The sequence below is a fragment of the Balaenoptera borealis genome, assembly GCF_965194805.1.
Source record: "Balaenoptera borealis genome assembly, chromosome: 7".
NCBI classification, from domain to species: Eukaryota; Metazoa; Chordata; class Mammalia; order Artiodactyla; family Balaenopteridae; genus Balaenoptera; species Balaenoptera borealis.
In genome coordinates this window covers 125,603,308-125,624,441 of record NC_138864.1, presented here as the reverse complement: position 1 = coordinate 125,624,441, position 21,134 = coordinate 125,603,308, and the positions used below count along the sequence as shown (strand labels likewise).

Below are 21,134 nucleotides of genomic sequence, written 5' to 3'. Positions count from 1 at the left end.
CATTTATCTTAATTTATCTTCATTTGACTCTCCAGCCTCGTGAAACTGCTACTGAATTTTTTGCTTTTTAAATGAGCCTAAACCGTTGTGTTCTTTTCTAGTCCCTGATGTGTCCCTACCTTCCTCCACTCTGATTTCTCTCCTTGCTCTTACTCTAGAGGCAGTAACTGCTCCCTGTGGTGCCTTTTTAGCACATTGTCTTCTTTTTTTTTTAATAATAGACTTTTAAAAAAATATTTATTTATTTATTCGTTTTTGGCTGCGTTGGGTCTTAGTTTCAGCACGTGGGAACTTTCATTGCAGTGTGCAGGCTCTTCGTTTTGGCACGCAGGCTTCTCTCTAGTGGCACATGGGCTCAGTAGTTACAGCGCACAGGCTCCAGAGGGCATGGGCTTAGTTGCCCCGCGGCATGTGGGATCTTAGTTCCCCAACCAGGGATCGAACCCACGTCCCCTGCATTGGAAGGCGGATTCTTAACCACTGGACCACCAGGGAAGTCCCTCAGCCTATCTTCTGAGTATCTCAGTTTTTAAAGTTTGGTTCATAAAATAATGTTTACATTAAATGTGCTTTTGCAGGCTACACATTTACTGCTGTAAGGTTACTATCCAGGACCAGTTCAGTGATCTGTTTCCTACCTCTCCCCTGCCATTTTTTAAGTTTTAGAACTTTTCTGCTGCATTTAGTATTATTTAGTACTATTTCTATTAAATTTCTGTTTTATCTGTCTTTATGCTGACTTCTCTAACTGTGGATCTATCCCAAGAATTGAGTTTTGGCCCTCTATCTTAGTTTTAGGTTCACTCCCAACCCCCAAAGAGTTTTCTGTTCTCTATTTCTGTGTAACTTATTCCTAGATTGCTATATCCAGCCTCTTATTACTGTCGTGAATCTTAAATCCTAGTGGCTGTAGGATATATTTATTTGTGACACCTAGAGATACATCTTAACATACCATTTTGAAAGCTAAATTCTGTTTTTTTGAAAGCTAAATTCTTGTTAGGATATTTACATGATTATGTGAATTAAAAATCTCTGCTCTGCTTATGTTTTTTTTTTTTACACAGCACTTCCAAGCCTATCTCTGAGAACTTTTAAATCACTGCCTTAGGTTTAACCCTTACCTTCTAAGTGAAGGAGGCTGAAGACTTGATAGAAATGAAGTGTCAGCACACTCGGGCCCAGGGGCAGCTGGCCTTCACACCTGCCGACTCTGCTAACCAAAGCCACATCCCCACCTGTAACTCCCTACCACACCTGCTCCCTTTCAAAATGCCGTGTTCCAAAACTGACTTTCTTCACCAAATGAGAACTTACGTTTTCCTTCTTTAGATTTCTTCTAAGAAATTCTTAAGAAGAAAGTAATCTGATGAAATGCATTCAAAAGATACCGTACTTTGTGCTGGGGATAGAGTATTCAAGTCCCCACCTTAAAGTAGTGAACAAGAAATATAATCAGTCAAGCAAATCATCAAAAATGATATAGCATGTTAAATGTGATGACAGAAGATGATAAAGTTTGCTCTTCCCACCTCAGAGTGTTGTTACTAGGATCCAACGAGATACGCAGCCGTCCCTTTTCATTTGGAAAGCGCTATAAAAAGGTTGGTTACTGCTTCTCAGCCTCTCAGGCTGCCTTTCCTGGGGAAAGGAGAGAGGGTGCTTGTGTGTGGTCTGCTTGTCGGTCTCCGCATTGTGTTTCTGCGTGGTCCTCTGTGTCCTCCAAACCACTTTCAGATTAATCTTGCTAAGCTGTGTTTTCAGCTTTCCTTCCTATCATTAATATTGGTTCAGTGTTAATGTTTCTTCATCTAGTGCATGTAGCTTATTCTTTTTCTATAATATAGGGCGGTAAAAGATTTTTATTTGTGGGTGGGGAGAATTCCCACTTAGCTCATCAGTTATATAGTAGGAGAGAGTAACTGGAACATCTGGATTGAATATAGTTTTAGTCACTGTGTTAACTTTTAATAAGAGCATCCATGAACAATTGTTAATATGAAAATAGCTTTACTCCTTGAGGCTGGAATCTTGGGGGCAGGGGTTTGGGGGAGTCTTTTTAATTAAAATTTTGAATTGCAAATTGTATATAAGATTATAGTGGAAATTCGCTAAAGTTTTATACTACCTTAAATATGGTATGGTGACAGATTGCTAGGTTTCTTACACATTATTTGTGAATGTTCCGACATACAATGGTTTGTTAGTAATAACAGAAAATAAAGTAACTGGATTCTCAGATGGACTTGTAGTTTGTTTAGGGCCTAAGAATCTGCATTTTTAACATAGTGTTTCCAATTATGTAGTTCAGCCGTAAATTAAGTGGCAAACAGGGACTTCCCTGGTGGTCCAGTGGTAAAGAATCTGCCTTCCAATGCAGGGGACACGGGTTTGATCCCTGGTCGGGGAACTAAGATCCCACATGCTGCGGGGCAACTAAGCCCACGTGCCACAACTACAGAGCCCACATGCCCTGGAGCCTGTGCACCACAACTAGAGAAGAGAAAACCCACACACCACAACTAGAGAAAAGCCTGTGCGCCACAACGAAGAGCCCGCATGCCACAACTAAGACCCCATGCAACCTAAAATAAATAAATAAATAATAAATAAATCTTAAAAAAAAATTAAATGGCAAGCAAACAAGAATTGGAAGGCCACTGTTTAGAGTGGATTTTGAAAAGCTCTGGAGGCTGGACAGTTTTCCCAGGTGTTTTATTTTATCTGTGCTGTCCTCAATGAAAGAGAGTTATTGGAAACTATATAGAAAGAGATTTGGGGTCTTCAAAGTTTAGAGTAGTTGACTTTGATTTATAATGCTAGGAAAATAATTCACAGTGCAGATGTCATTTCAGCAAGACAGTATCAAGCGATATTCATATAGCAAAGGGTAACTGAAGGCAGTTTGGAAACGTGCAGGGGTGTTTTCACCTGAGGGATGCAGTTGGCACTTAGGGCCTGAAAGCTGTGGGTCCTTACTGCCTTGTATGTGTGAAACTGCACCATTGAGAACTGTTCCATCCATAATGCCAGCAATTTTGAGAAGCCCTGGTTAGGGACTGTTTCACTTGCACGTAGCGGAAGTCCAGCCTAGTGGCTTTTTTTTCTCGCACAGGTATGGAGGCAGGCTGGTGTGCGAGGTTCCGTATTGTCATCCACGTCCTGGGTGCCTCCTGTCTTCCTGCCCCACCCTCTTTAGGGTCTGCCCTCCTCAGTGTACACCTGTCATCCTCGCTGTCACCTCAGAGGAGGGAGCGGCAGAGCAGACAGAAGTGGCGCCTGTGTGAGGACAGCACAACTTGGAAACCCCAACAGACATCCACCTGCGTCTCATTGGCTACAGCGGTGCTACCTGCTGGCCTCTCTTTGCAAGGAAGACTGAGAAGAATCGTTTTTAAGCTGGGCACATTGCTTTTCCCGAAAATTGGGGTTTTATACTTAAGGAAAAATGAGAAACTGGACATGGGATAATTAACTACCAGAAATGGTGTGTACCAGTAGTCAGTAGCTTTTTAAAAGACCCTAGATCTGTGGCACTTTATTCTTAGTGCTATAATATCACCAATTTAAGTGTGAGTGTTATGTGGACCCCTCCCCAGGAGATTCCCTTAGGCCCATTTCAACCATGTCATTTTGTTTTTCAAATTTTCTTTGTGCTAATTAATAGCCAACACCTTTCTCAGAGGTGAAATTTAGTGATTTACTTTTTATTTCCTTATTTATTTGTATTTGCTTATACAAATCTGTTCTGGCAAATGGATTTAGATTTTCTTTCAAAAGGAAAAAATTTCAGTAAATGTCTTTTTAAACATTTTTGCACACTTTTCATCTTGTAGGCTATCATTATTGTGCTGCTGCATTTTGACGGACATTTTTAAATTTTACACAGGTGAAATTCTTGAATTTCATGGTCCAGAAGGAACAGGAAAAACAGAAATGCTTTATCATTTAACAGCACGATGTATACTTCCGAAATCGGAAGGCGGACTGGGAGGGGAAGTCTTGTTTATTGACACAGATTACCACTTCGATATACTTCGGCTCGTCACGGTTCTTGAGCACAGACTCTCCGAAAGCTCTGAAGAAGCCATAAAACACTGCCTTGGGAGATTTTTTCTGGTGTACTGCAGTAGCAGCACCCAGTTACTTCTCACACTGTACTCACTAGAAACTATGTTCTGTAGTCACCCCTCTCTCTGCCTGTTGATTTTGGATAGCCTGTCAGCTTTTTATTGGATAGACCGTGTCAATGGAGGAGAAAGTGTTAACTTACAGGAGTCCACTCTGAAGAAATGTTCCCAACTCTTAGAGAAGCTGGTGAATGAGTATCGATTGGCTCTTTTTGCAACAACACAAAGTATAATGCAGAAAACCTCAAACTCAGCAAAAGGGCCTTCTTGTGCCTTTAATCGCCAGAGTGATGTGGATGTAGACTATAGACCCTATCTCTGTAAGGCGTGGCAACAAGTGGTAAAGCATAGAATATTCTTCTCCAAACAAGATGATTCCAAAACCAGCAACCAGTTTTCTTTAGTTTCACGTCATTTAAAAAGTAACAACTTAAAAAAACATTTTTTTATTATTGGAGAAAGTGGTGTTGAGTTTTGTTGATATGTAACGTAAAATAGTCTTTTTGTAGGATATCATGCAAGTTTTAAAACGTCTTTAATAGGCTAAAATGATTTGATTCTAAAGTTCTTAAACTCTAAGGGAATTTAACATAACCGTGTTTCTATACAGAATGGATTTCTTAAACTAGTGCAGTAGAACCTTAGACTCTTCTTCCCTAGGTTGTTGAAGATTATTCAAAGTGATAATAACAATTAAGCTATATTAAGTTGTTTTAAAACCAAATAAATAAGATATACATTTCAGTCCAAATAAAGTGGAATTTTCTAACTTTGTGTCACATTTCTGGAATTCAGTTAAATACTTGTTTAGGAAAGTTGAAATGCATTTCTGATTTTTCATATGTAACTCCTTTAAGAAGCCGTAAATTTGGAAAATGTTTCTGTAGAGCTGTTATTTCTGTAAAGAGGATGAAAACAAGGAGCCTACCCAATCTGCCTTTCACACCAAAGACTATGGAAAGTCAGAGCATTTTGATCTGTTTTACTGAATTCGAAGATGGAGCTGCATTATGGTTGAGTTTCTGTATAAATTTTAAAACACAGGGAAAGAAGATACCCATTCAAGGAGTTCTGTGAATATTGAAATTTTCATCTTTCTTGTTAAGCGATAGATAAATGCTAAAACTATATAGTAACTGTATGTTACTTGCGTTTTCTTACCCATTTAGAATACTTCAGACACACTCTGAAATGAATTGAAATGTTTCCAGCTGAGAGCTGGGCAAGGCTCTATGTACCTTGGCCCAGTAATGACCAGAAAGGGGAGCGTGCACCTCCAGGGGCACACAAGGTAGTGTGTTGTGGAAGAGGAAGAAAATTTTAGAACTTTGATTTATATATTTTAATCTAAGAAAAGATTAAATTATATCAATATTTGATAATTCAGACTGACCCTGGCACTCACTCAACCTATATATCAGATTGCCTTATGTCACCTGTATATTTGAGGTATCCTGTGGGAAAAGTGGATAGAATTGACAGTGGTGTTCTCACAGGTATGTTCATTTATATGTAACCTATTTAGTTAAAATTAACTGTACGTTCACTTATCTAACGAAGATTCTTTATAAGGGCTTAAAGGATCCTCTTCATAATGCAGGCATAGCAGATGTAGCATGTGCTGTCCATACCTGGAGCTCCTGTAGCTTACCTGCAGTTCCCAAAAACCAAAGACTTCTGAAGGTGTCTCTGGACGCCAGAGCCTGCTGGGCTGCATGGGGCCCAAACCTGGCAGCCCTTAAGCAGGGAGGGCCAGGGTTTGGTAGATTAACGCACCTGCTTCCTCACCCCTCAGTGAGGACAACGACGTGTGTCTCAGGGTGGCCCTGGTAGGACTGATGCCCAGTCACTTACAGCAATAATCTATTCATTAACTCACTGTTTATTGCCTCCCATCCTTCCCTCTCACTTCCCCACTCTCATGGGGGCTCCTGGGATTGTGTCCCTAATGAGCAAATCCTTGTCTAGGAACTACTTTTGTTGTGGGTTGAGGGGGAACCAAACTGTCGGCAGGTGTCAGACTAACAGCCCCTCTAGGCTCAGTATTTGCTCTTTAGCCACATTATGGAATTTAAAATGATGGCATTCTAATTGGCCGTCAAGTTAAATTACATTGGATCACATTACTGTCATTCATACCCACTTACCTGTGTGCCATCAATAAATGTTATCTTGCCATTAATATACTTTTAAATATTTACATATTTTATCCATAGTTCATCCTTTTTCAGCTTATATTTTTCTGTATCTTATTACATGCAATACATGTTACACATAAGTAATTTATAAATATTTGTATGTTGAGGGAATATGCTTATTTTCCCCCCCATACGAGTGTGTGATCAGTAAGGGTGACAATCTCTTGCTGTACCTAAGAGGACTTCTCCTTTTAGCTGTTGAGATGTGAAAATTCTGTTACCTTCCCTATCAAGCTCTGGGTGTGTGTTACATGTGTTTATGAAAAACTTAGCGACTCTTAGCAGAATTCTGGCCTTGGCTATGATAGGAGTTTCCATTTCTCCTCTGTATAAATGAAGTGCTAATTTAATGGGCTGTTATTCACAGATTTATAACTTATTCTTCAGGAACATGATTAAAAAATAATGAACTTTTATATTAACTTAAATTATCAATTATATATTAATGTGTCAGACCAAAGACTTAGTTATCTTAAAAAGATTTGTTATCTAACATGTTGGAAGGAATTAATCCTGGCTAATAAAAAAGTCTTTTAAACTAAAAGTTATACCAATGGGATTTCTTGAACACTGTAGAAAAATTAATACTTGTAAAAAGAATCAACCTTAAAGAGATAGAAGCGGCACATCCTGAGCCACAGATGGCAGATAACGGGGATGCTGGATAGAACCAGAAGAATAACAGGAGTGAGGATTACAGATCTTAGGATAGTTATCCCATTTACTTGTTTAAAAAGGGGGGGATCGTAAAATACATTTCTTATAGGTGAACTTCTCAGGGAGACCACTGTGAGAATCTAGTTTTTTAAAAAATGCATATGAAAGATATTTCAGATGTTCATCTGATAAACGCTATATAAAATCAAGGTAGTGCTCACCTTATCACTTCCATTGTATAAAGTTTTCAGCTTTCAGCTCTCAAATGCTGGATTATTGATATCATTCCAGAAAACTTTGATGCAGACTACTGTTCTGTATGGATTATCTAAGAAAAAGGATGAAACAGACACTTTCAGATGAACGGAAACTGAGAATTTACCACAAAAATTGCCTCACTCAAGGAACTTCTGAAAGATGGACTTCAAGGAGGAAGAATATGATCCCAAAGCCTGAAATGTAAGAAGTAATAGTGAGTAGAGAAAATAGTAAGCACTTGAATAAATCTAAAGAAATATTGATAGTGCAAAACAACATCTAATTTATGGGAGGAAGAAACAATATAAAGTAAAAATTCTAGGCATCCCATTGCCTATAAGCCTAGTACATATAAGGTAGGTAATTGAAATTATATCAATCTAAATAGCTTGTATTATTCTGAAGGAGAGTAAGATATGGACCAACTTTAGACTTAAGTATTAACTTGACAATTTGAAGAGCTGCTTCTAAAAGAAACAAATTAACATATGCTCCAGTAGTATATGTTGAGGCAAAAGGGAAAAGAGAAAAACAAAAAATGAACAAACACAGGAGAAAAAGTGGATAGGACAAATGAGCACTAAATGCGGTAGAGATAAATCCAGTTACAAATGTGTTGAACTCTTCTGTGAAAAATCTTGGGTAATTAGGCTAGATTTTTAACAATCTGCTATATGTTTTTTAAGGAAATACATCCAAAACAAAGATACAGAAATGTTGAGAGCCTAAAGATTAAAAAGACCAGAAAAGTATCAAAGGAAGCTCCTGGAGCTGTATAAGTAGACTTTAACTGTGGTAATATTTTCTGTCTTAACTGGTTAATGATAGAAGATTTAGTTTATATGTCCTTTGTAAGATAGCTTCAAAAATATAAAGCAAAAATTTAGAGACTACAAGGAGAAATTGACAGTCACCATCATGGTAGACATTTTAATATACCTGGGAGACCAAGCAGTTAAAAAATCAGTTAAAGAGAGAGAATCCAAGCACAAGCTCAAACTTGATCTAATAAACATATGTAGAACTCTGCAGACAAAATGAGAATGCATATCTTGAACACAAAAGGAAAATTTATGAAAACTGATCATGTGCTATGAGAAGACATCAAATTTCAGAGAGTCAGTATCATGGAGATTATTTTTCTTCATTATAATGCAATTGTCAGAAGTCGACAGCAAAAAGGATAACTAGAAAGTTTCCAAATTTAGAAAAAAGTTTAAATTTCTAAATAATCAATAGGTCACATAAGAAATCATATTCACAATTAGAAAATACTAACATACAAATTGTTAGAAAAAGAATAAACACAAAGGACACAGGAGAAAAACTGAGTAGAAATTACTGAAATAGAAAACACAAGAGAAGCAACAAAGTCAAATGACTGCCAAGAGCAAGGGCTCAAACAGTTTTCAGAGTGAACAGGAAGGCATGACTGTAAATAGAGCAGAGACTTTATATCAGTAACAACTGGTGTCAGTAATTCTGAAAACTGAGACAGCGGACACATCAAAACAATCTCAAAAAAAACCCTGAAAAATACTGTAATCATTACAAGACTTGAATCAGTAATTTGAACTCTCCCCACAGTCATTTAGGGGGACTTCCAGTAATAGCAGAATATGTCCCGACCAAAACAAATCCTCTCTGGAGGAGGATGACAATATCATTCATAGGCCTCGTGTTATTTTTAAAAGTGAATTCTTAAATGCAATGTCCAAAATACAATCTAAGGTATTATGACACACAAAAATACAAGTCTCTATGGGTGAGAAACTGCAGAAAGAAATGACCACCCCCACCCCCACAGATATGAATGTATATATCAATACATCCACAACTCATGCAGACTAAGAATACACGGGAGGAACACCATGAGTCAGGAGCCAGGTAAATGGAGTGGGTGTTCTAAGGTCCTTACATTGTCTGGGAGAAGGAAAGGTATCAACGTTAGGTAAATGGAGTGGGTGTTCTAAGGTCCTTACATTGTCTGGGAGAAGGAAAGGTATCAACGTTAGGTAAATGGAGTGGGTGTTCTAAGGTCCTTACATTGTCTGGGAGAAGGAAAGGTATCAACGTTAGACACTGATAAAGAGATTGCATCTTATGATTTCTAGAATAACCACTCAAGAATAGAAAAAAAAGGTTATAATTTTTCACATTAAAGGAATGGACAAAGATCCTCCATTAAATGCGAACTAAGAGAAGGCTGGTATATGTACAGTAATATCAGACAAAAGACACTAAGGTAAGAAGGATAGAAGGTATCTTTACTAGAGGTAAAGAAAAAGTGAAGTTGATAAAACTTTCAATTCACCAGGATAATATAAAGCTTACAGACATACAAGGGGAATAGAGACATTGACAATTATGTTTGGAGATTCTAACACCCAAGTAATTGGTAAACAGTAAACAAAACAAAATCAGTAAGGATACTAAAAATAGAACAGGATGATTCACAAACACCACACCGCTCATCAAGTGCAGAATACATTATTTTCCAGCATGCTTATAACATTTTTTAGGGACCATATACTGGGCCATAAAGCTGTGTCAACAAAATTCAAAGGATTGAAATCACAGAGTAAGTTCTCCAGTGCCAATACAATTACATCAGAAATCAGTAATGAAAAGATAATAGAAAATCTGCGTATATTTCAAGAGTAAGGAATAAACTTCAAAATAAAATAGATTGGAGATATGGCAATAGAAAATATAAAATATTTAATTCACTAATGAAATTTACATCAAATATGAGGAGTATTGTTAAAACAATACTGAGGGGGAAATTTATAGCCTTAAACCCTTTTATTAGATCAGATGAAAGGCTAAAAAAGGAGCTAAATAAGCATTTCCTTAAAGAAGAAAATGAATAGTAAATTAAATCCCCTTCCCCAAATAAAAGAAATGTAATAACAAAAGCAGAGATAAATAAAATGGGAAAAATGTAATAAGGGATCAGTAAAGCCAATACAGAGGAGGCAAGAATATACAATGGGGAAAAGACAGCCTCTTCAATAAATGGTATTGGGAAAACTGGATAGCTATATGCAAAAGAATTCAAACTGGACTACTTTCTCTCACCATGCACAAAGGTAAATTCAAAATGGATTAAAGACAAATGTAAGACTCCTAAAACTTCTAGAAGAAAACAGGCAGGATGCTCTTTGACAGTGGTCTTAGTAATATTTTTTTTGGATATATCATCTCAGGCAAGGGAAACAAAAGCAAGAATAAACATATGGTATTACATCAAATTAAAAAGCTTTTGCACAGTGAAGGAAACTATCAACAAAACAGGCCACCTACTGAATGGAAGAAGATATTTGCAAATGATGAGGGGTTAATATCCAAAATATACAAAGATCTCATACAACATCAAAAAACCAACCCAATTAAAAAATGGACAGAGGATCTAAATAGACATTCATCCAAAGAAGACATACAAATGGCCAACAGGAAAAGATGCTCAACATCACTAATTATCAGGGAAATCCAAATCAAAACCACAATGAGATGCCACCTCACACCTGTCAAAATGGCTGTTATAAAAAGACATCAAATAATAAATGTTGGTGAGGGTGTGGAGAAAAGGGAACCCTAGTGCACTGCTGGTGGGAATGTAAATTGGTGCAGCCACTATGGAGAACAGTATGGAGATTCCTCAAAAAATTAAAAATAGAGCTACCATATGATCCAGCATTTCCACTCCTGAGTATTTATCTGAAGAAAATGAAAACACTAATTAGAAAAGATAGATGCACCCCATGTTCATTGCTGCATTATTTACAATAGCCAAGATATGGAAGCAACCTTAAGTGCCCATCAGTAGATGAATGGATAAAGAAGATGTGGAATGTATACACACACACACACACACACACACACACACACACGAAATGGAATATTACTCATAAAAAAAATGAAATCTTGGACTTCCCTGGTGGCACAGTGGTTAAGAATCTGCCTGCCAATGCACGGGACACAGGTTTGAGCCCTGGTCCGGGAAGATCTCACGTGCCGCGGAGCAACTAAGCCCATGCGCCACAACTACTGAGCCTGCGCTCTAGAGCCCGCAAGCCACAACTACTGAGCCCGTGTGCCACAACTACTGAAGCCCACGCACCTAGAGCCCGTGCTTTGCAACAAGAGAAGCCACCGCAGTGAGAAGCCTGTGCACCGCAACGAAGAGTAGCCCCCGCTCGCTGCAACTAGAGAAAAGCCTGCGTGCAGCAACAAAGACCCAGTGCAGCCAAAAATAAATAACTTTATTTAAAAAAAAAACAAAACTGAAATCTTGCCATTTGCAACAACATGAATGGACCTAGAGGTTATTATGCTAAGTAAAATAAGTGGGACAAAGACAAATACTGTATCATTTCACTCATATCTGGAATCTAAAAAAACAAATGAACAAACATAAAACAGAAACAGTCATAGATACAGGGAACAAACAGGTGGTCACCAGAGAGGAGAGGGTTAGGGGGATGAGAGATAGGTGAGGAAGATTAAGAGGTACAAACTTCCAGTTGCAAAATAAATGAGTCACAGGTATGAAATGAGCAGTGTGGGGAATATAGTCAATAATTATGTAATGTCTTTGGTGACGGGTGGTAACTAAACCTATCATGGTGATCATTTTGAAATGTATAGAAGTATCAAATCACTATGTTGTGTAACAGGAACTAGCATAGTGTGGTAGGTCAATTATACTTCAAAAACAAACTCATAGAAAAAGAGGTCATACTTGTGGTTACTAGAGGCTGGGGGTGGGCATGGGGGGAACTGGATGAAGGCCGTCAAAGGTACAAACTTCCAGGTATAAGTACCAGGGGTGTAATGTACAACATGACTAACTAACACTGCTGGATGTTGTGTAGGAAAGTTGTCAAGAGAGTGAATGGTAAGAGTTCTCATCACAAGGATAAAATATTTTTTCTGTGTCTTTAATTTTGTATCTATATGAGAGGATGGATGTTCACTACACTTACTGAGGGAATCATTTCATGGTGTATGTAAGTCACATCATTATGTTGTACACCTTAAACTTGCACGGTGCTGAATGTCAAATATATCTCAATAAAACTGGAAGAAAAAAGACATATATATATATAAAGAACACTTTAAAGACAATCAACAAACAATTCAATGAAATGTAAATAGCATCATGACCACGTTGGGTTTATCCCAGGAACATAAGGTGGGCCTAGCATTTGAAAATCGGTAAAGTTTGCCACATAAACTAGATTAAAGGGGGAAAAGTTAAGATACCAAGCAATGCAGAAAAAGTGTTTGGTAAAATTCAGTTATTTCATGATAAGTCACTGTAAGTTTCTCATGAAGAGATTAAAGTAAAAAATAATGTGAGTACATCAGTAGATACAGAGAAGCCTTTAATAAAATTCAACATCTTTTCACAATATTAAGTCTTCCTGTAGAATAGAAGAGAATTTCCTTGAACTGATAAAAGGTATCTACAAAAACCCCACAGTAAACATTACTAAATAGTGAAACAGTAGAAGCATTACCTTTAAAATCAAGAACAAGACAAAAATGTCTGCCGTCACTTTCAACATTGTACTAAAAGGGTCAGCACAGTAAGGCAAGGAAAATGAATAAAAGGTGTGAGGAAGAAACAAAGTCGTCATTATTGTAAGATTGTACGGTTGTGTACATGGAAACCCAAAAGCCATCTGTAAATAGATATTAGAATTAAGAGTTTAGCAAATGTGTTAGTTGAAAGATCAACATTTAAATATTTCTAAATACCAGCAACAGGATTAGAAAAATGGAACTTAAAAAGTACACAATTTCAATCGTAACTAAAAATATAAGATACCTAGAAATCTCACAAAAATATGCAAGGCCCTTTTGGAGCAAATCACAAGGCTATATTGAAAGAAACTAAAGAAAACCTAAACAAATGGAGAGAGGTAACATGTTCATAGACTGAGAGACTCAGTATTATAAAGACATCAATTCTGCAACTGATTAATTGATCCAGTGCAATTCCTGTCAAAATCCTAACAAAGTATTTTTGTTTTCTTTCATTTTGGAACTTAAATGATTCTTAAATTTAGCAGAGCAAGGAACCAAGGACAGCCAGGACCCTTGTATCAGTTCAGGTCTTCTAGGAGACAGATGCAAAAATGTGGCTAGAAGTATAAGATGTAAAGGATAAAGAGAAGGAGCAGGAATAGGCAGGGAAAGCCTTCAGAGGGTGCTGCAGGTCTGACACCTGTGGGCGGAGGAAGGAAGGGAGAAGGGCTGGCAGGAAGAGCTTCAGACTGGCTGCACAACAACTCGGAGAAAATCTTGGCCTGACCACAGGGAACGCCGGTGCAAAGACTGTAGAGGGTCCTACATTGGGCCAGTCCTCAGTACTCCTGCCTTGCTCGGGCATTGGTTAGCTGCCTGGGAAGGACATGACCTCAGCTCAATTGCTGCAGCAGATCCAGAAGATGCTTTAGGGGGAGGCTGTTAACTAACCCCACCCATTGCGGCAGATTCACTCTCAAAGGAAATCTGAGTGGTGCACTTTTTTTTTTTTTAAATATCTATTTTATTAATTATTTATTTTTGGCTGCATTAGGTCTTCGTTGCTGCGCATGGGCTTTCTCTAGTTGTGGCGAGTGGGAGCTACTCTTTGTTGGGGTGCGTGGGCTTCTCATTGCGGTGGCTTACTCTTTTTGCGGAGCATGGGCTCTAGGTGTGCAGGCTTCAGTAGTTGTGGTGCGCAGGCTCAGTAGTTGTGGCTTGTGGGCTTAGTTGCTCCGCGGCATGTGGGATATTCCTGGACCAGGGCTCGAACCTGTGTTCCCCTGCATTGGCAGGCAGATTCTTAACCACTGCGCCACCAGGGAAGCCCTGAGTGGTGCACTTCTAATGCTGCTCTGTGTTCTGAAAGAAGACTGAGGTAGGGAGCCTTACCCTCTTATATGGAAAGATATTATGTAGCTAAAGTAATTAAGATTGTGTCTTATTGGTACAAGGATAAGCAAATAGAACAGCATAGAGCAGCAGAACAAACCCACCCAAGTATGGGGCTTAATACATGTCAGAAGTAGCAAATCACTGTGGGAAGGATGGACTGTTCACATTGTAGCAAGGATGGATGACACGTGGAAAAAAATGAAACTGGACCTTTATATATATATTTGAAAAATCCATTTCAATGGTTAAAGACATAAATGTAAAAGCAAAACATTAAAAACTACAGAAGACTGTATATGAGAATATATTTGTGATCTTGGAGTAGGGAAGTACTTCTTCAAACAGACACAAAAAGCAATCAATAGCCATAATAGAAAAGAAAATTTTTGACAACATTAAAACTTTGAAATTTTATTCATCAGAAGATAGTGAAAAGCTACAAACTGAAAGTATATTTGCAACCCATGTGAACATGTTTAATATACAAACCGAATTAAATATATACACAGATGAATATACACATTGTAATTTTTTTCTGTTCATTAGCTTCTCTAATTCATTATAATTGTGTATACATGTGGTGTACACACAAATCAATAAGGAAGAATTAATGCATAGGAAAATGGGCAAAACATTTAGAGGCATTTCACAGAAGGAGAAACAGGAATAGTCAAGAAACATGAAATGAGGTTCAATCTCATTGGTAATTGGAAATACAGGTTAAGATCTTAAGATGTCATTTCATACACACCTGGTTGACAGAAACTTGAAGGCTGGCAGTACTAAGTGCTGAAGAAGGTAGGCAACAAAGGGAAGCCCAGTTCAGTGCTGGTGGGAATGCAAACCAGCTGTGTGTGGAACAGCACGTAACACACATATCCCTTTCGTCTGGCATATACCCTTGAGAAGTTCTTGCTCCTATGCAGCAGGAGAGATGTATAAATATATTAGCATTGTACCTGCAAAAGCCAGAATCAACAAACATCCACTCACCATAGAATGGATAAACAAATGGTAGTTTATCCATACTACTAAGCCCTCAACAGCATTAAAAATGAATGCACTACTGCAAGATGCATAAACATTAGATAAATCTTAGAAACATAATGTTGAATTTTCTTAAAAGATTGCAGAAGAAGGACTTCCCTAGCAGTCCGGTGGTTAAGACTCCACGCTCCCAATGCAGGGGGCACAGTTTCCATCCCTGGTTGGGGAACTAAGATCCCACATGCCACACATGGCACGGACAATTAAAAACAAAAAATTGCAGAAGAATACTTTCAGCATAATACCTTTTTGATAGCTTTATTAAGATATAAATCACATACCATAAACTTCACCCATTTAAAGTATACCCTTGTGGGTTTTAGTTTATTTAGAGTTGTACAACTATTTTAATTTTAGAAAATTTTCGTCATCCCCAAAAGAAACTCCATATCCACTATCAGTCATTCTCCCCAGCCCCTGGCAACCACTAATCTACTTTCTGACTCTATAGATTTGCCTATTCTGAACATTTCCTATAAATGAAATCACACAATAGGTGGCCTTTTGTGAGGCTTCTGTCACTTAGGATAATGTTTTCAAGATTCTTCCCTGTTGCAGCAAGTGTGGGTACTTCATTCCTTTTTATTGCCATGTAATATTCTATTATGGAAATGTATACCACTTTTTAAAAATTCCATCCGTTGAAAGACATTTAGGTTGCTTCCAATTTGGGGCTATTATGAATAATGCTGCCATGAACACTCATACATTTTTTATGTGGAGATTCTTTAAAAAATAAGGTTCAAAGAGGGAATTTCCTGGCGGTCCAGTGAATGCGATGCCAGCGCTTCCACTGGGGGGGGGACGCAGGTTCCATTCCTGGTTGGGGAACTAAGATCCCACATGCTGAGTGGGCACAGCCAAAAAATAAAAAATAACCAAGTATTTTTAAAAATATAGGGTTCAAAGACAAGCGAAACTAAACATTGTATGCTAAAGTTAGAAAAAGAAGGGATCAGCAGATTTGGGGAAGTTCTAATCAGTTCACTAAGGTTCATTTTTAATGCGTCTCATAACATCATAGGTTACCGTAATTATAACATATACACGCGAACGCATAGGAATAGGGCAGTCTGGCCTCAACATTTTGTAAAAGTTTAATGGTTGGGTGTGGGGGAGGCACTAGCCTCTAAAACCCCCAGTAGGTCTTGATTTCTGGGGGAGACCTGGGTTCTTCTCATTTCTCATGTAAATTCCTCCATGGCGCTCCCACTTTCCAAAGGTGTTCCTTTCTTGAGTATTTTTTGAGTTCCGCTGGGTAAATCAGCCTGCTTCTGGGCTCTGCTGAGCTGCCCACGTCATCTGTTTTACTGGGTCCACAGACCCATCCCCATTCACCAGTTTTCTAGCTTCAGAAATTGTGTTACTATTGTCTCTTCCCCCCTCTTTGTCTTTATGAGTTTTTACTTTTTCCCCTTTTCTGTCATTGCAGTTTGGTTTCAGGAGGAATTAGAAGCAAACAGGTATGTTCGACTGCTGTGGTTACCCAGAGATTTTATAATGTACGTTGAGTCAGGGTTTTTTCTATTACTTGCCCCTAAGGGCATCCTGATCTGACATGTTATCAGTAGTATTTTCACATAGAAATATTCTATAACATGATATTTAGTATTCCCTCTTACAGATATATAATTATTTAATCATTCTTGAATATGTGAGTGGTTTCCAATTTCCTGAATATTTTAAAAAGTAGAATATAGAAATAGATTTGCTGCAACGTTTTCACGATATCAAATGTCTCAAGGAGGTTTTTTCCAATCGATACTCCTGCTCTCAGTGGAGAAGAATATCAGTATCTTCACACCAATAACAAAGAGTATTTACTTTATTTACACCTTATATTTATTTTCTAATTATATTCGTTTGAAAAACCTCAGAAAAATAATATCAAGAAATAGAGTAGTCATAATCCCACCACCCAGAGATCTCTACTATTAATATTTGGAGTATATCATTCTAGACTTTTCTCTATACATGTATGCACATTGTTTGTGAGATAGTGTTTGGCTTTTTGTTTCGATTTGTTCTGGTTTTTTCCTTACTGTACATGCTGTTTTATACTTTGTTTACTTGACAGTGTGCTATGGACACCTTTCCACATCAATACGGATCTAATCATTGTCAAAGCTCTGTATACCGTAGTTTGCTTAACCCACCCTATTGATGGATATTTAGATTGTGTACATTTTTTTCTAAATCCTTATACATATAGCTTTGTAGTAGTCCAATTTTTTCCTTTAGATAAATAAAGAGATATTGCTTGGTTAACAGATGGTTACTTTTTTGAGTTCTCAGTACGTTACTGTGTACTGCTGAAGGCTGTAGAAAAAGCAGAGCCAGGAGGGCTCTGACAGTATCGTTTGATCTTCTACATAATTCAGTTCCTGGACTTTCAACTGGTGTGAACTAATGAATTTACATTTTGCCTACTCTGGCAAAATGTGTAATCTGTAATTTCAAACTCTTGCTAAGCTAAAGAGAGAGGCACTTGACCCTGCCTATATTCGTATTTACGTAACATAAAGTTCAGATTTCAACCATCATGGGACCTGCAAAATGCTATAATTCATGTGAGTGCTATTCAAAACACAAATTATTTAATAACAGATTATTCAAAATTTAGGAAGTTTGCATCTGTTTTATATAGTATGTCTAAATTAAGAATATGGGTTAATATTTAGAGTATTCTTAGTCTGATGTATTATATTACATTGCATATGAAGCCTTAAATTGACATGAATTAACCTATACATCTTTAAATATTTGCAAAATTATATTTTATATGAGCCTGTAATAAATGACCATATTACAATTCAGAAGCTGAAAAGTGTAGTGAGAGTTGCCATGGAAACCTTAATGTGATATCCCCTTGCTTTCATTTAAATTTCATTTTTAATATTGCATTAACATTTTTGCATTTAATGGATAGATATTTGAATTAATATTGAAGTGCTCTCTCTAATATAAATAAAATATAAGAAATGAAAATGTGATTTTTCTTCCAATGAACAAATGAACATATAATCCGAGATCTCATAGAAATAACAGCACTTGAGTTTTAAATTATTGGATTTCATTCATTTATTTTGAAATTTCTTAAAGGATCCCTTTTAAAAGATTAAGAAATATTTATGGATAGTCACATAACTCATGTCTTTAACATTTCAAATAGGTTTCAGAATTTCCTGAAGGTTATTTGTGGGCAATTTACTTCACTGTGCCTTGATTTATTCTGTATTTTTCAGATTAGATGACCTCTGAGGCCTATCCTACCTCTGTAAGTCCATATTAGTGTACTGGTCATTTATAGGTTGATACACTTAATCTTACTTAAAACAGAATACCATATTACCAAATACAGATTTGTCTATTTAAGTTTATTATATAAAAATCTAACTTATGCTAGAGATATAAGGTATTTTTTTATTACCAAGGATTCTTGACTATACTAAGTATTCACACAGATTATATGTGAATAGTGTGGTTAAAATTGAAATAAATATATAAAATGTATGGACAACAGAATCTGTGGTGCGAAGGGGCTCTTAGGTATCAGGAGTCTTACTTAGGTTCTCTCTCATGCACTACAGTCAACTAGGTCTTGACTATATGCAAATCATTTAATCTCTTGTGTATAAAACAAAAAGAGTAGGGAATTCCCTGGCGGTCTAGTGGTTAGGACTTGGTGCTTTCACTGCAGTGGCTCGGGTTCAATCCCTGATGGGGGAACTAAGATCCCGCAAGCCACGGGCCGTGACCAAACAAACAAACAAACAAAGAGAGTAAATTGGGATCACTGGGCTTCTTTTCTACTCACATACTCCCTAAGTGAAATTTGGAAAATTAAGTATTGCCTTATACCTTTTGAATTGACCTTCAGAACTTTAATTCATAAGTTTAGATAGTGGCAAAAAGTTTGATTTCTGACACATTAATACTTTAAAATAAAATATTTATTAAATATATCCAATGAAATCTACATATCATAGCAATTTTATACCTACCACCCTTTTTTTAAATACAAAAGTACAGCTTGTATTAATACTGTGTGATTCCACTTATGTGGGTTTTGTAGAGTGATCAAATTCATAGAAAGTAGAAGGGTGGTTGTCAGGGGCTGGGGGGAAGGGGATATGGGGAATTGTTTAATGGTTATAGAGTTTCACTTTTGCAAGATGAAGAGTTCTGGAGATTGTGCGAATGTGCTTAACACTACTGCACTGTACACTTAACGATAGTTAAGATGGTAAATTTATGTTATGTGTATTTTAACACCTTTTTTAAAAATAAATTTATTTATTTATCTTATTTTTGGCTGCATAGGGTCTTTGTTGCTGCACACAGGCTTTCTCTAGTTGCAGTGAGTGGGGCTACTCTTCGTTGCGGTGCGCAGGCTTCTCATTGCGGTGGCTTCTCTTGTCACGGAGCATGGGCTCTAGGCACGCAGGCTTCAGTAGTTGCAGCACGTGGACTCAGTAGTTGTGGCTCGCAGGCTCTAGAGCGCAGGCTCAGTAGTTGTGTCGCGCGGGCTTAGTTGCTCCGCGGCATGTGGGATCTTACCGGACCAGAGCTCAAACCTGTGTCCCCTGTATTGGCAGGCAGATTCTCAACCACTGCTCCACCAGGGAACCCCTACCACCAGTTTTTTTAAAAGAAATTCACGTTCTTTTATTTATTTATTCATTTATGACTGTGTTGAGTCTTCGTTTCTGTGCGAGGGCTTTCTCTAGTTGCGGCAAGTGGGGACCACTCTTCATCGCGGTGCACGGGCCTCTCACTATCGCAGCCTCTCTTGTTGCGGAGCATAGGCTCCAGACGCGCAGGCTCAGTAATTGTGGCTCACGGGCCCAGTTGCTCCGTGGCATGTGGGATCTTCCCAGACCAGGGCTCGAACCCGTGTCCCCTGCATTGGCAGGCAGATTCTCAACCACTGCGCCACCAGGGAAGCCCCCTACCACCGGTTTTTAAATTAAAAATAGATTTAAAAGGAAAGCTTGTATTTAATAGTCAAAATTTTTACATCATTACTAGTTTCCTGAATTCCTTCCCCCTACAGAAGTTTGATCTAACATATTTTTTATATTTAAAAGTCCATTACTGACTGTTGACCTGATCACATGTGTCTGCAACAAAAATATGTATATAAATTTGAATTAGAAGCAATTTTCTCCTGTGATCTTAATGTTCAAAGTATTAAATAACTGAATAATTACTACAGCTCTTAGTAGAACACAGTTGGTTGAAACAACCTATGTATTTCAAATATTGATAAATAATGGGTAACACAAAGTAAATGTGCTGGAAATGTATTTCTTCATAAGCTGTATAAGTTGAATCTGCATATTATAAGTACATAGTAGTTCTGAATAAATGAACAGAATTAGTTGATGGGTAGCATCAGGAAGGAGACTTGCCCTAATTTAAAAAATAAGTATGGATTTTAAAATCCAGTAATCTAAAAGTTAGTGAAATTAGAACATTAATATGAAAGTCTAACTTAGCTTGAATATATGTTTCTTTCATTGGAAGTTCATCTGTCAGAAGTAAACATGGAAATATTCATCCCTCTTCTTTGAAATAGACAGCTGAGACAAGCACATGGCCGAAGTTCCTTCCCCTTGTCAAGAACTCAGAAAATGCAGAGAAAGTGCATTTTGTAACAAATTGGGATTTCCCAAGATGATGTTTATAAATCTTGACTATTTGAATTATTGGATGGATAGATAGGTAGGTAGGTAGGTAGGCAGGTAGGTAGGTAGTAGGTAGAGGACATAAATCCTTGCCATTTTATTGCCTGGATGAAGTGAGCATCCTCTGCCTTCAATATTTTGTGTAGATGCTTCTTTGCTCACATGGTATTCTCCTTCAGAAGTGATGCCTTCTTCTAAATAATCAGAGATGTTAGTTAGGTCAT

General features: G+C 37.6%; 1 protein-coding gene and 1 long non-coding RNA gene across 5 annotated transcripts in view; both read left to right on the top strand.

Moving 5' to 3' along the window:
- XRCC2 (X-ray repair cross complementing 2) overlaps window positions 1-4,899 on the top strand; it is an 87,258-nt gene extending 82,359 nt beyond the window's left edge. For all 4 annotated transcript variants that reach the window (XM_082399009.1, XM_082399010.1, XM_082399011.1 and 1 more), the window contains one exon: window positions 3,890-4,899. In XM_082399009.1, the coding sequence (XP_082255135.1) occupies window positions 3,890-4,611 (722 nt within the window). In that variant the 3' untranslated portion in view covers window positions 4,612-4,899. The remainder of the gene's footprint in view (window positions 1-3,889) is intronic.
- A 2,424-nt stretch (window positions 4,900-7,323) lies between these two features.
- LOC309631999 overlaps window positions 7,324-21,134 on the top strand; it is a 51,239-nt gene continuing 37,428 nt past the window's right edge. The window contains exon 1 of the long non-coding RNA XR_014246689.1: window positions 7,324-7,444. This is a non-coding gene — a long non-coding RNA (uncharacterized lncRNA). The remainder of the gene's footprint in view (window positions 7,445-21,134) is intronic.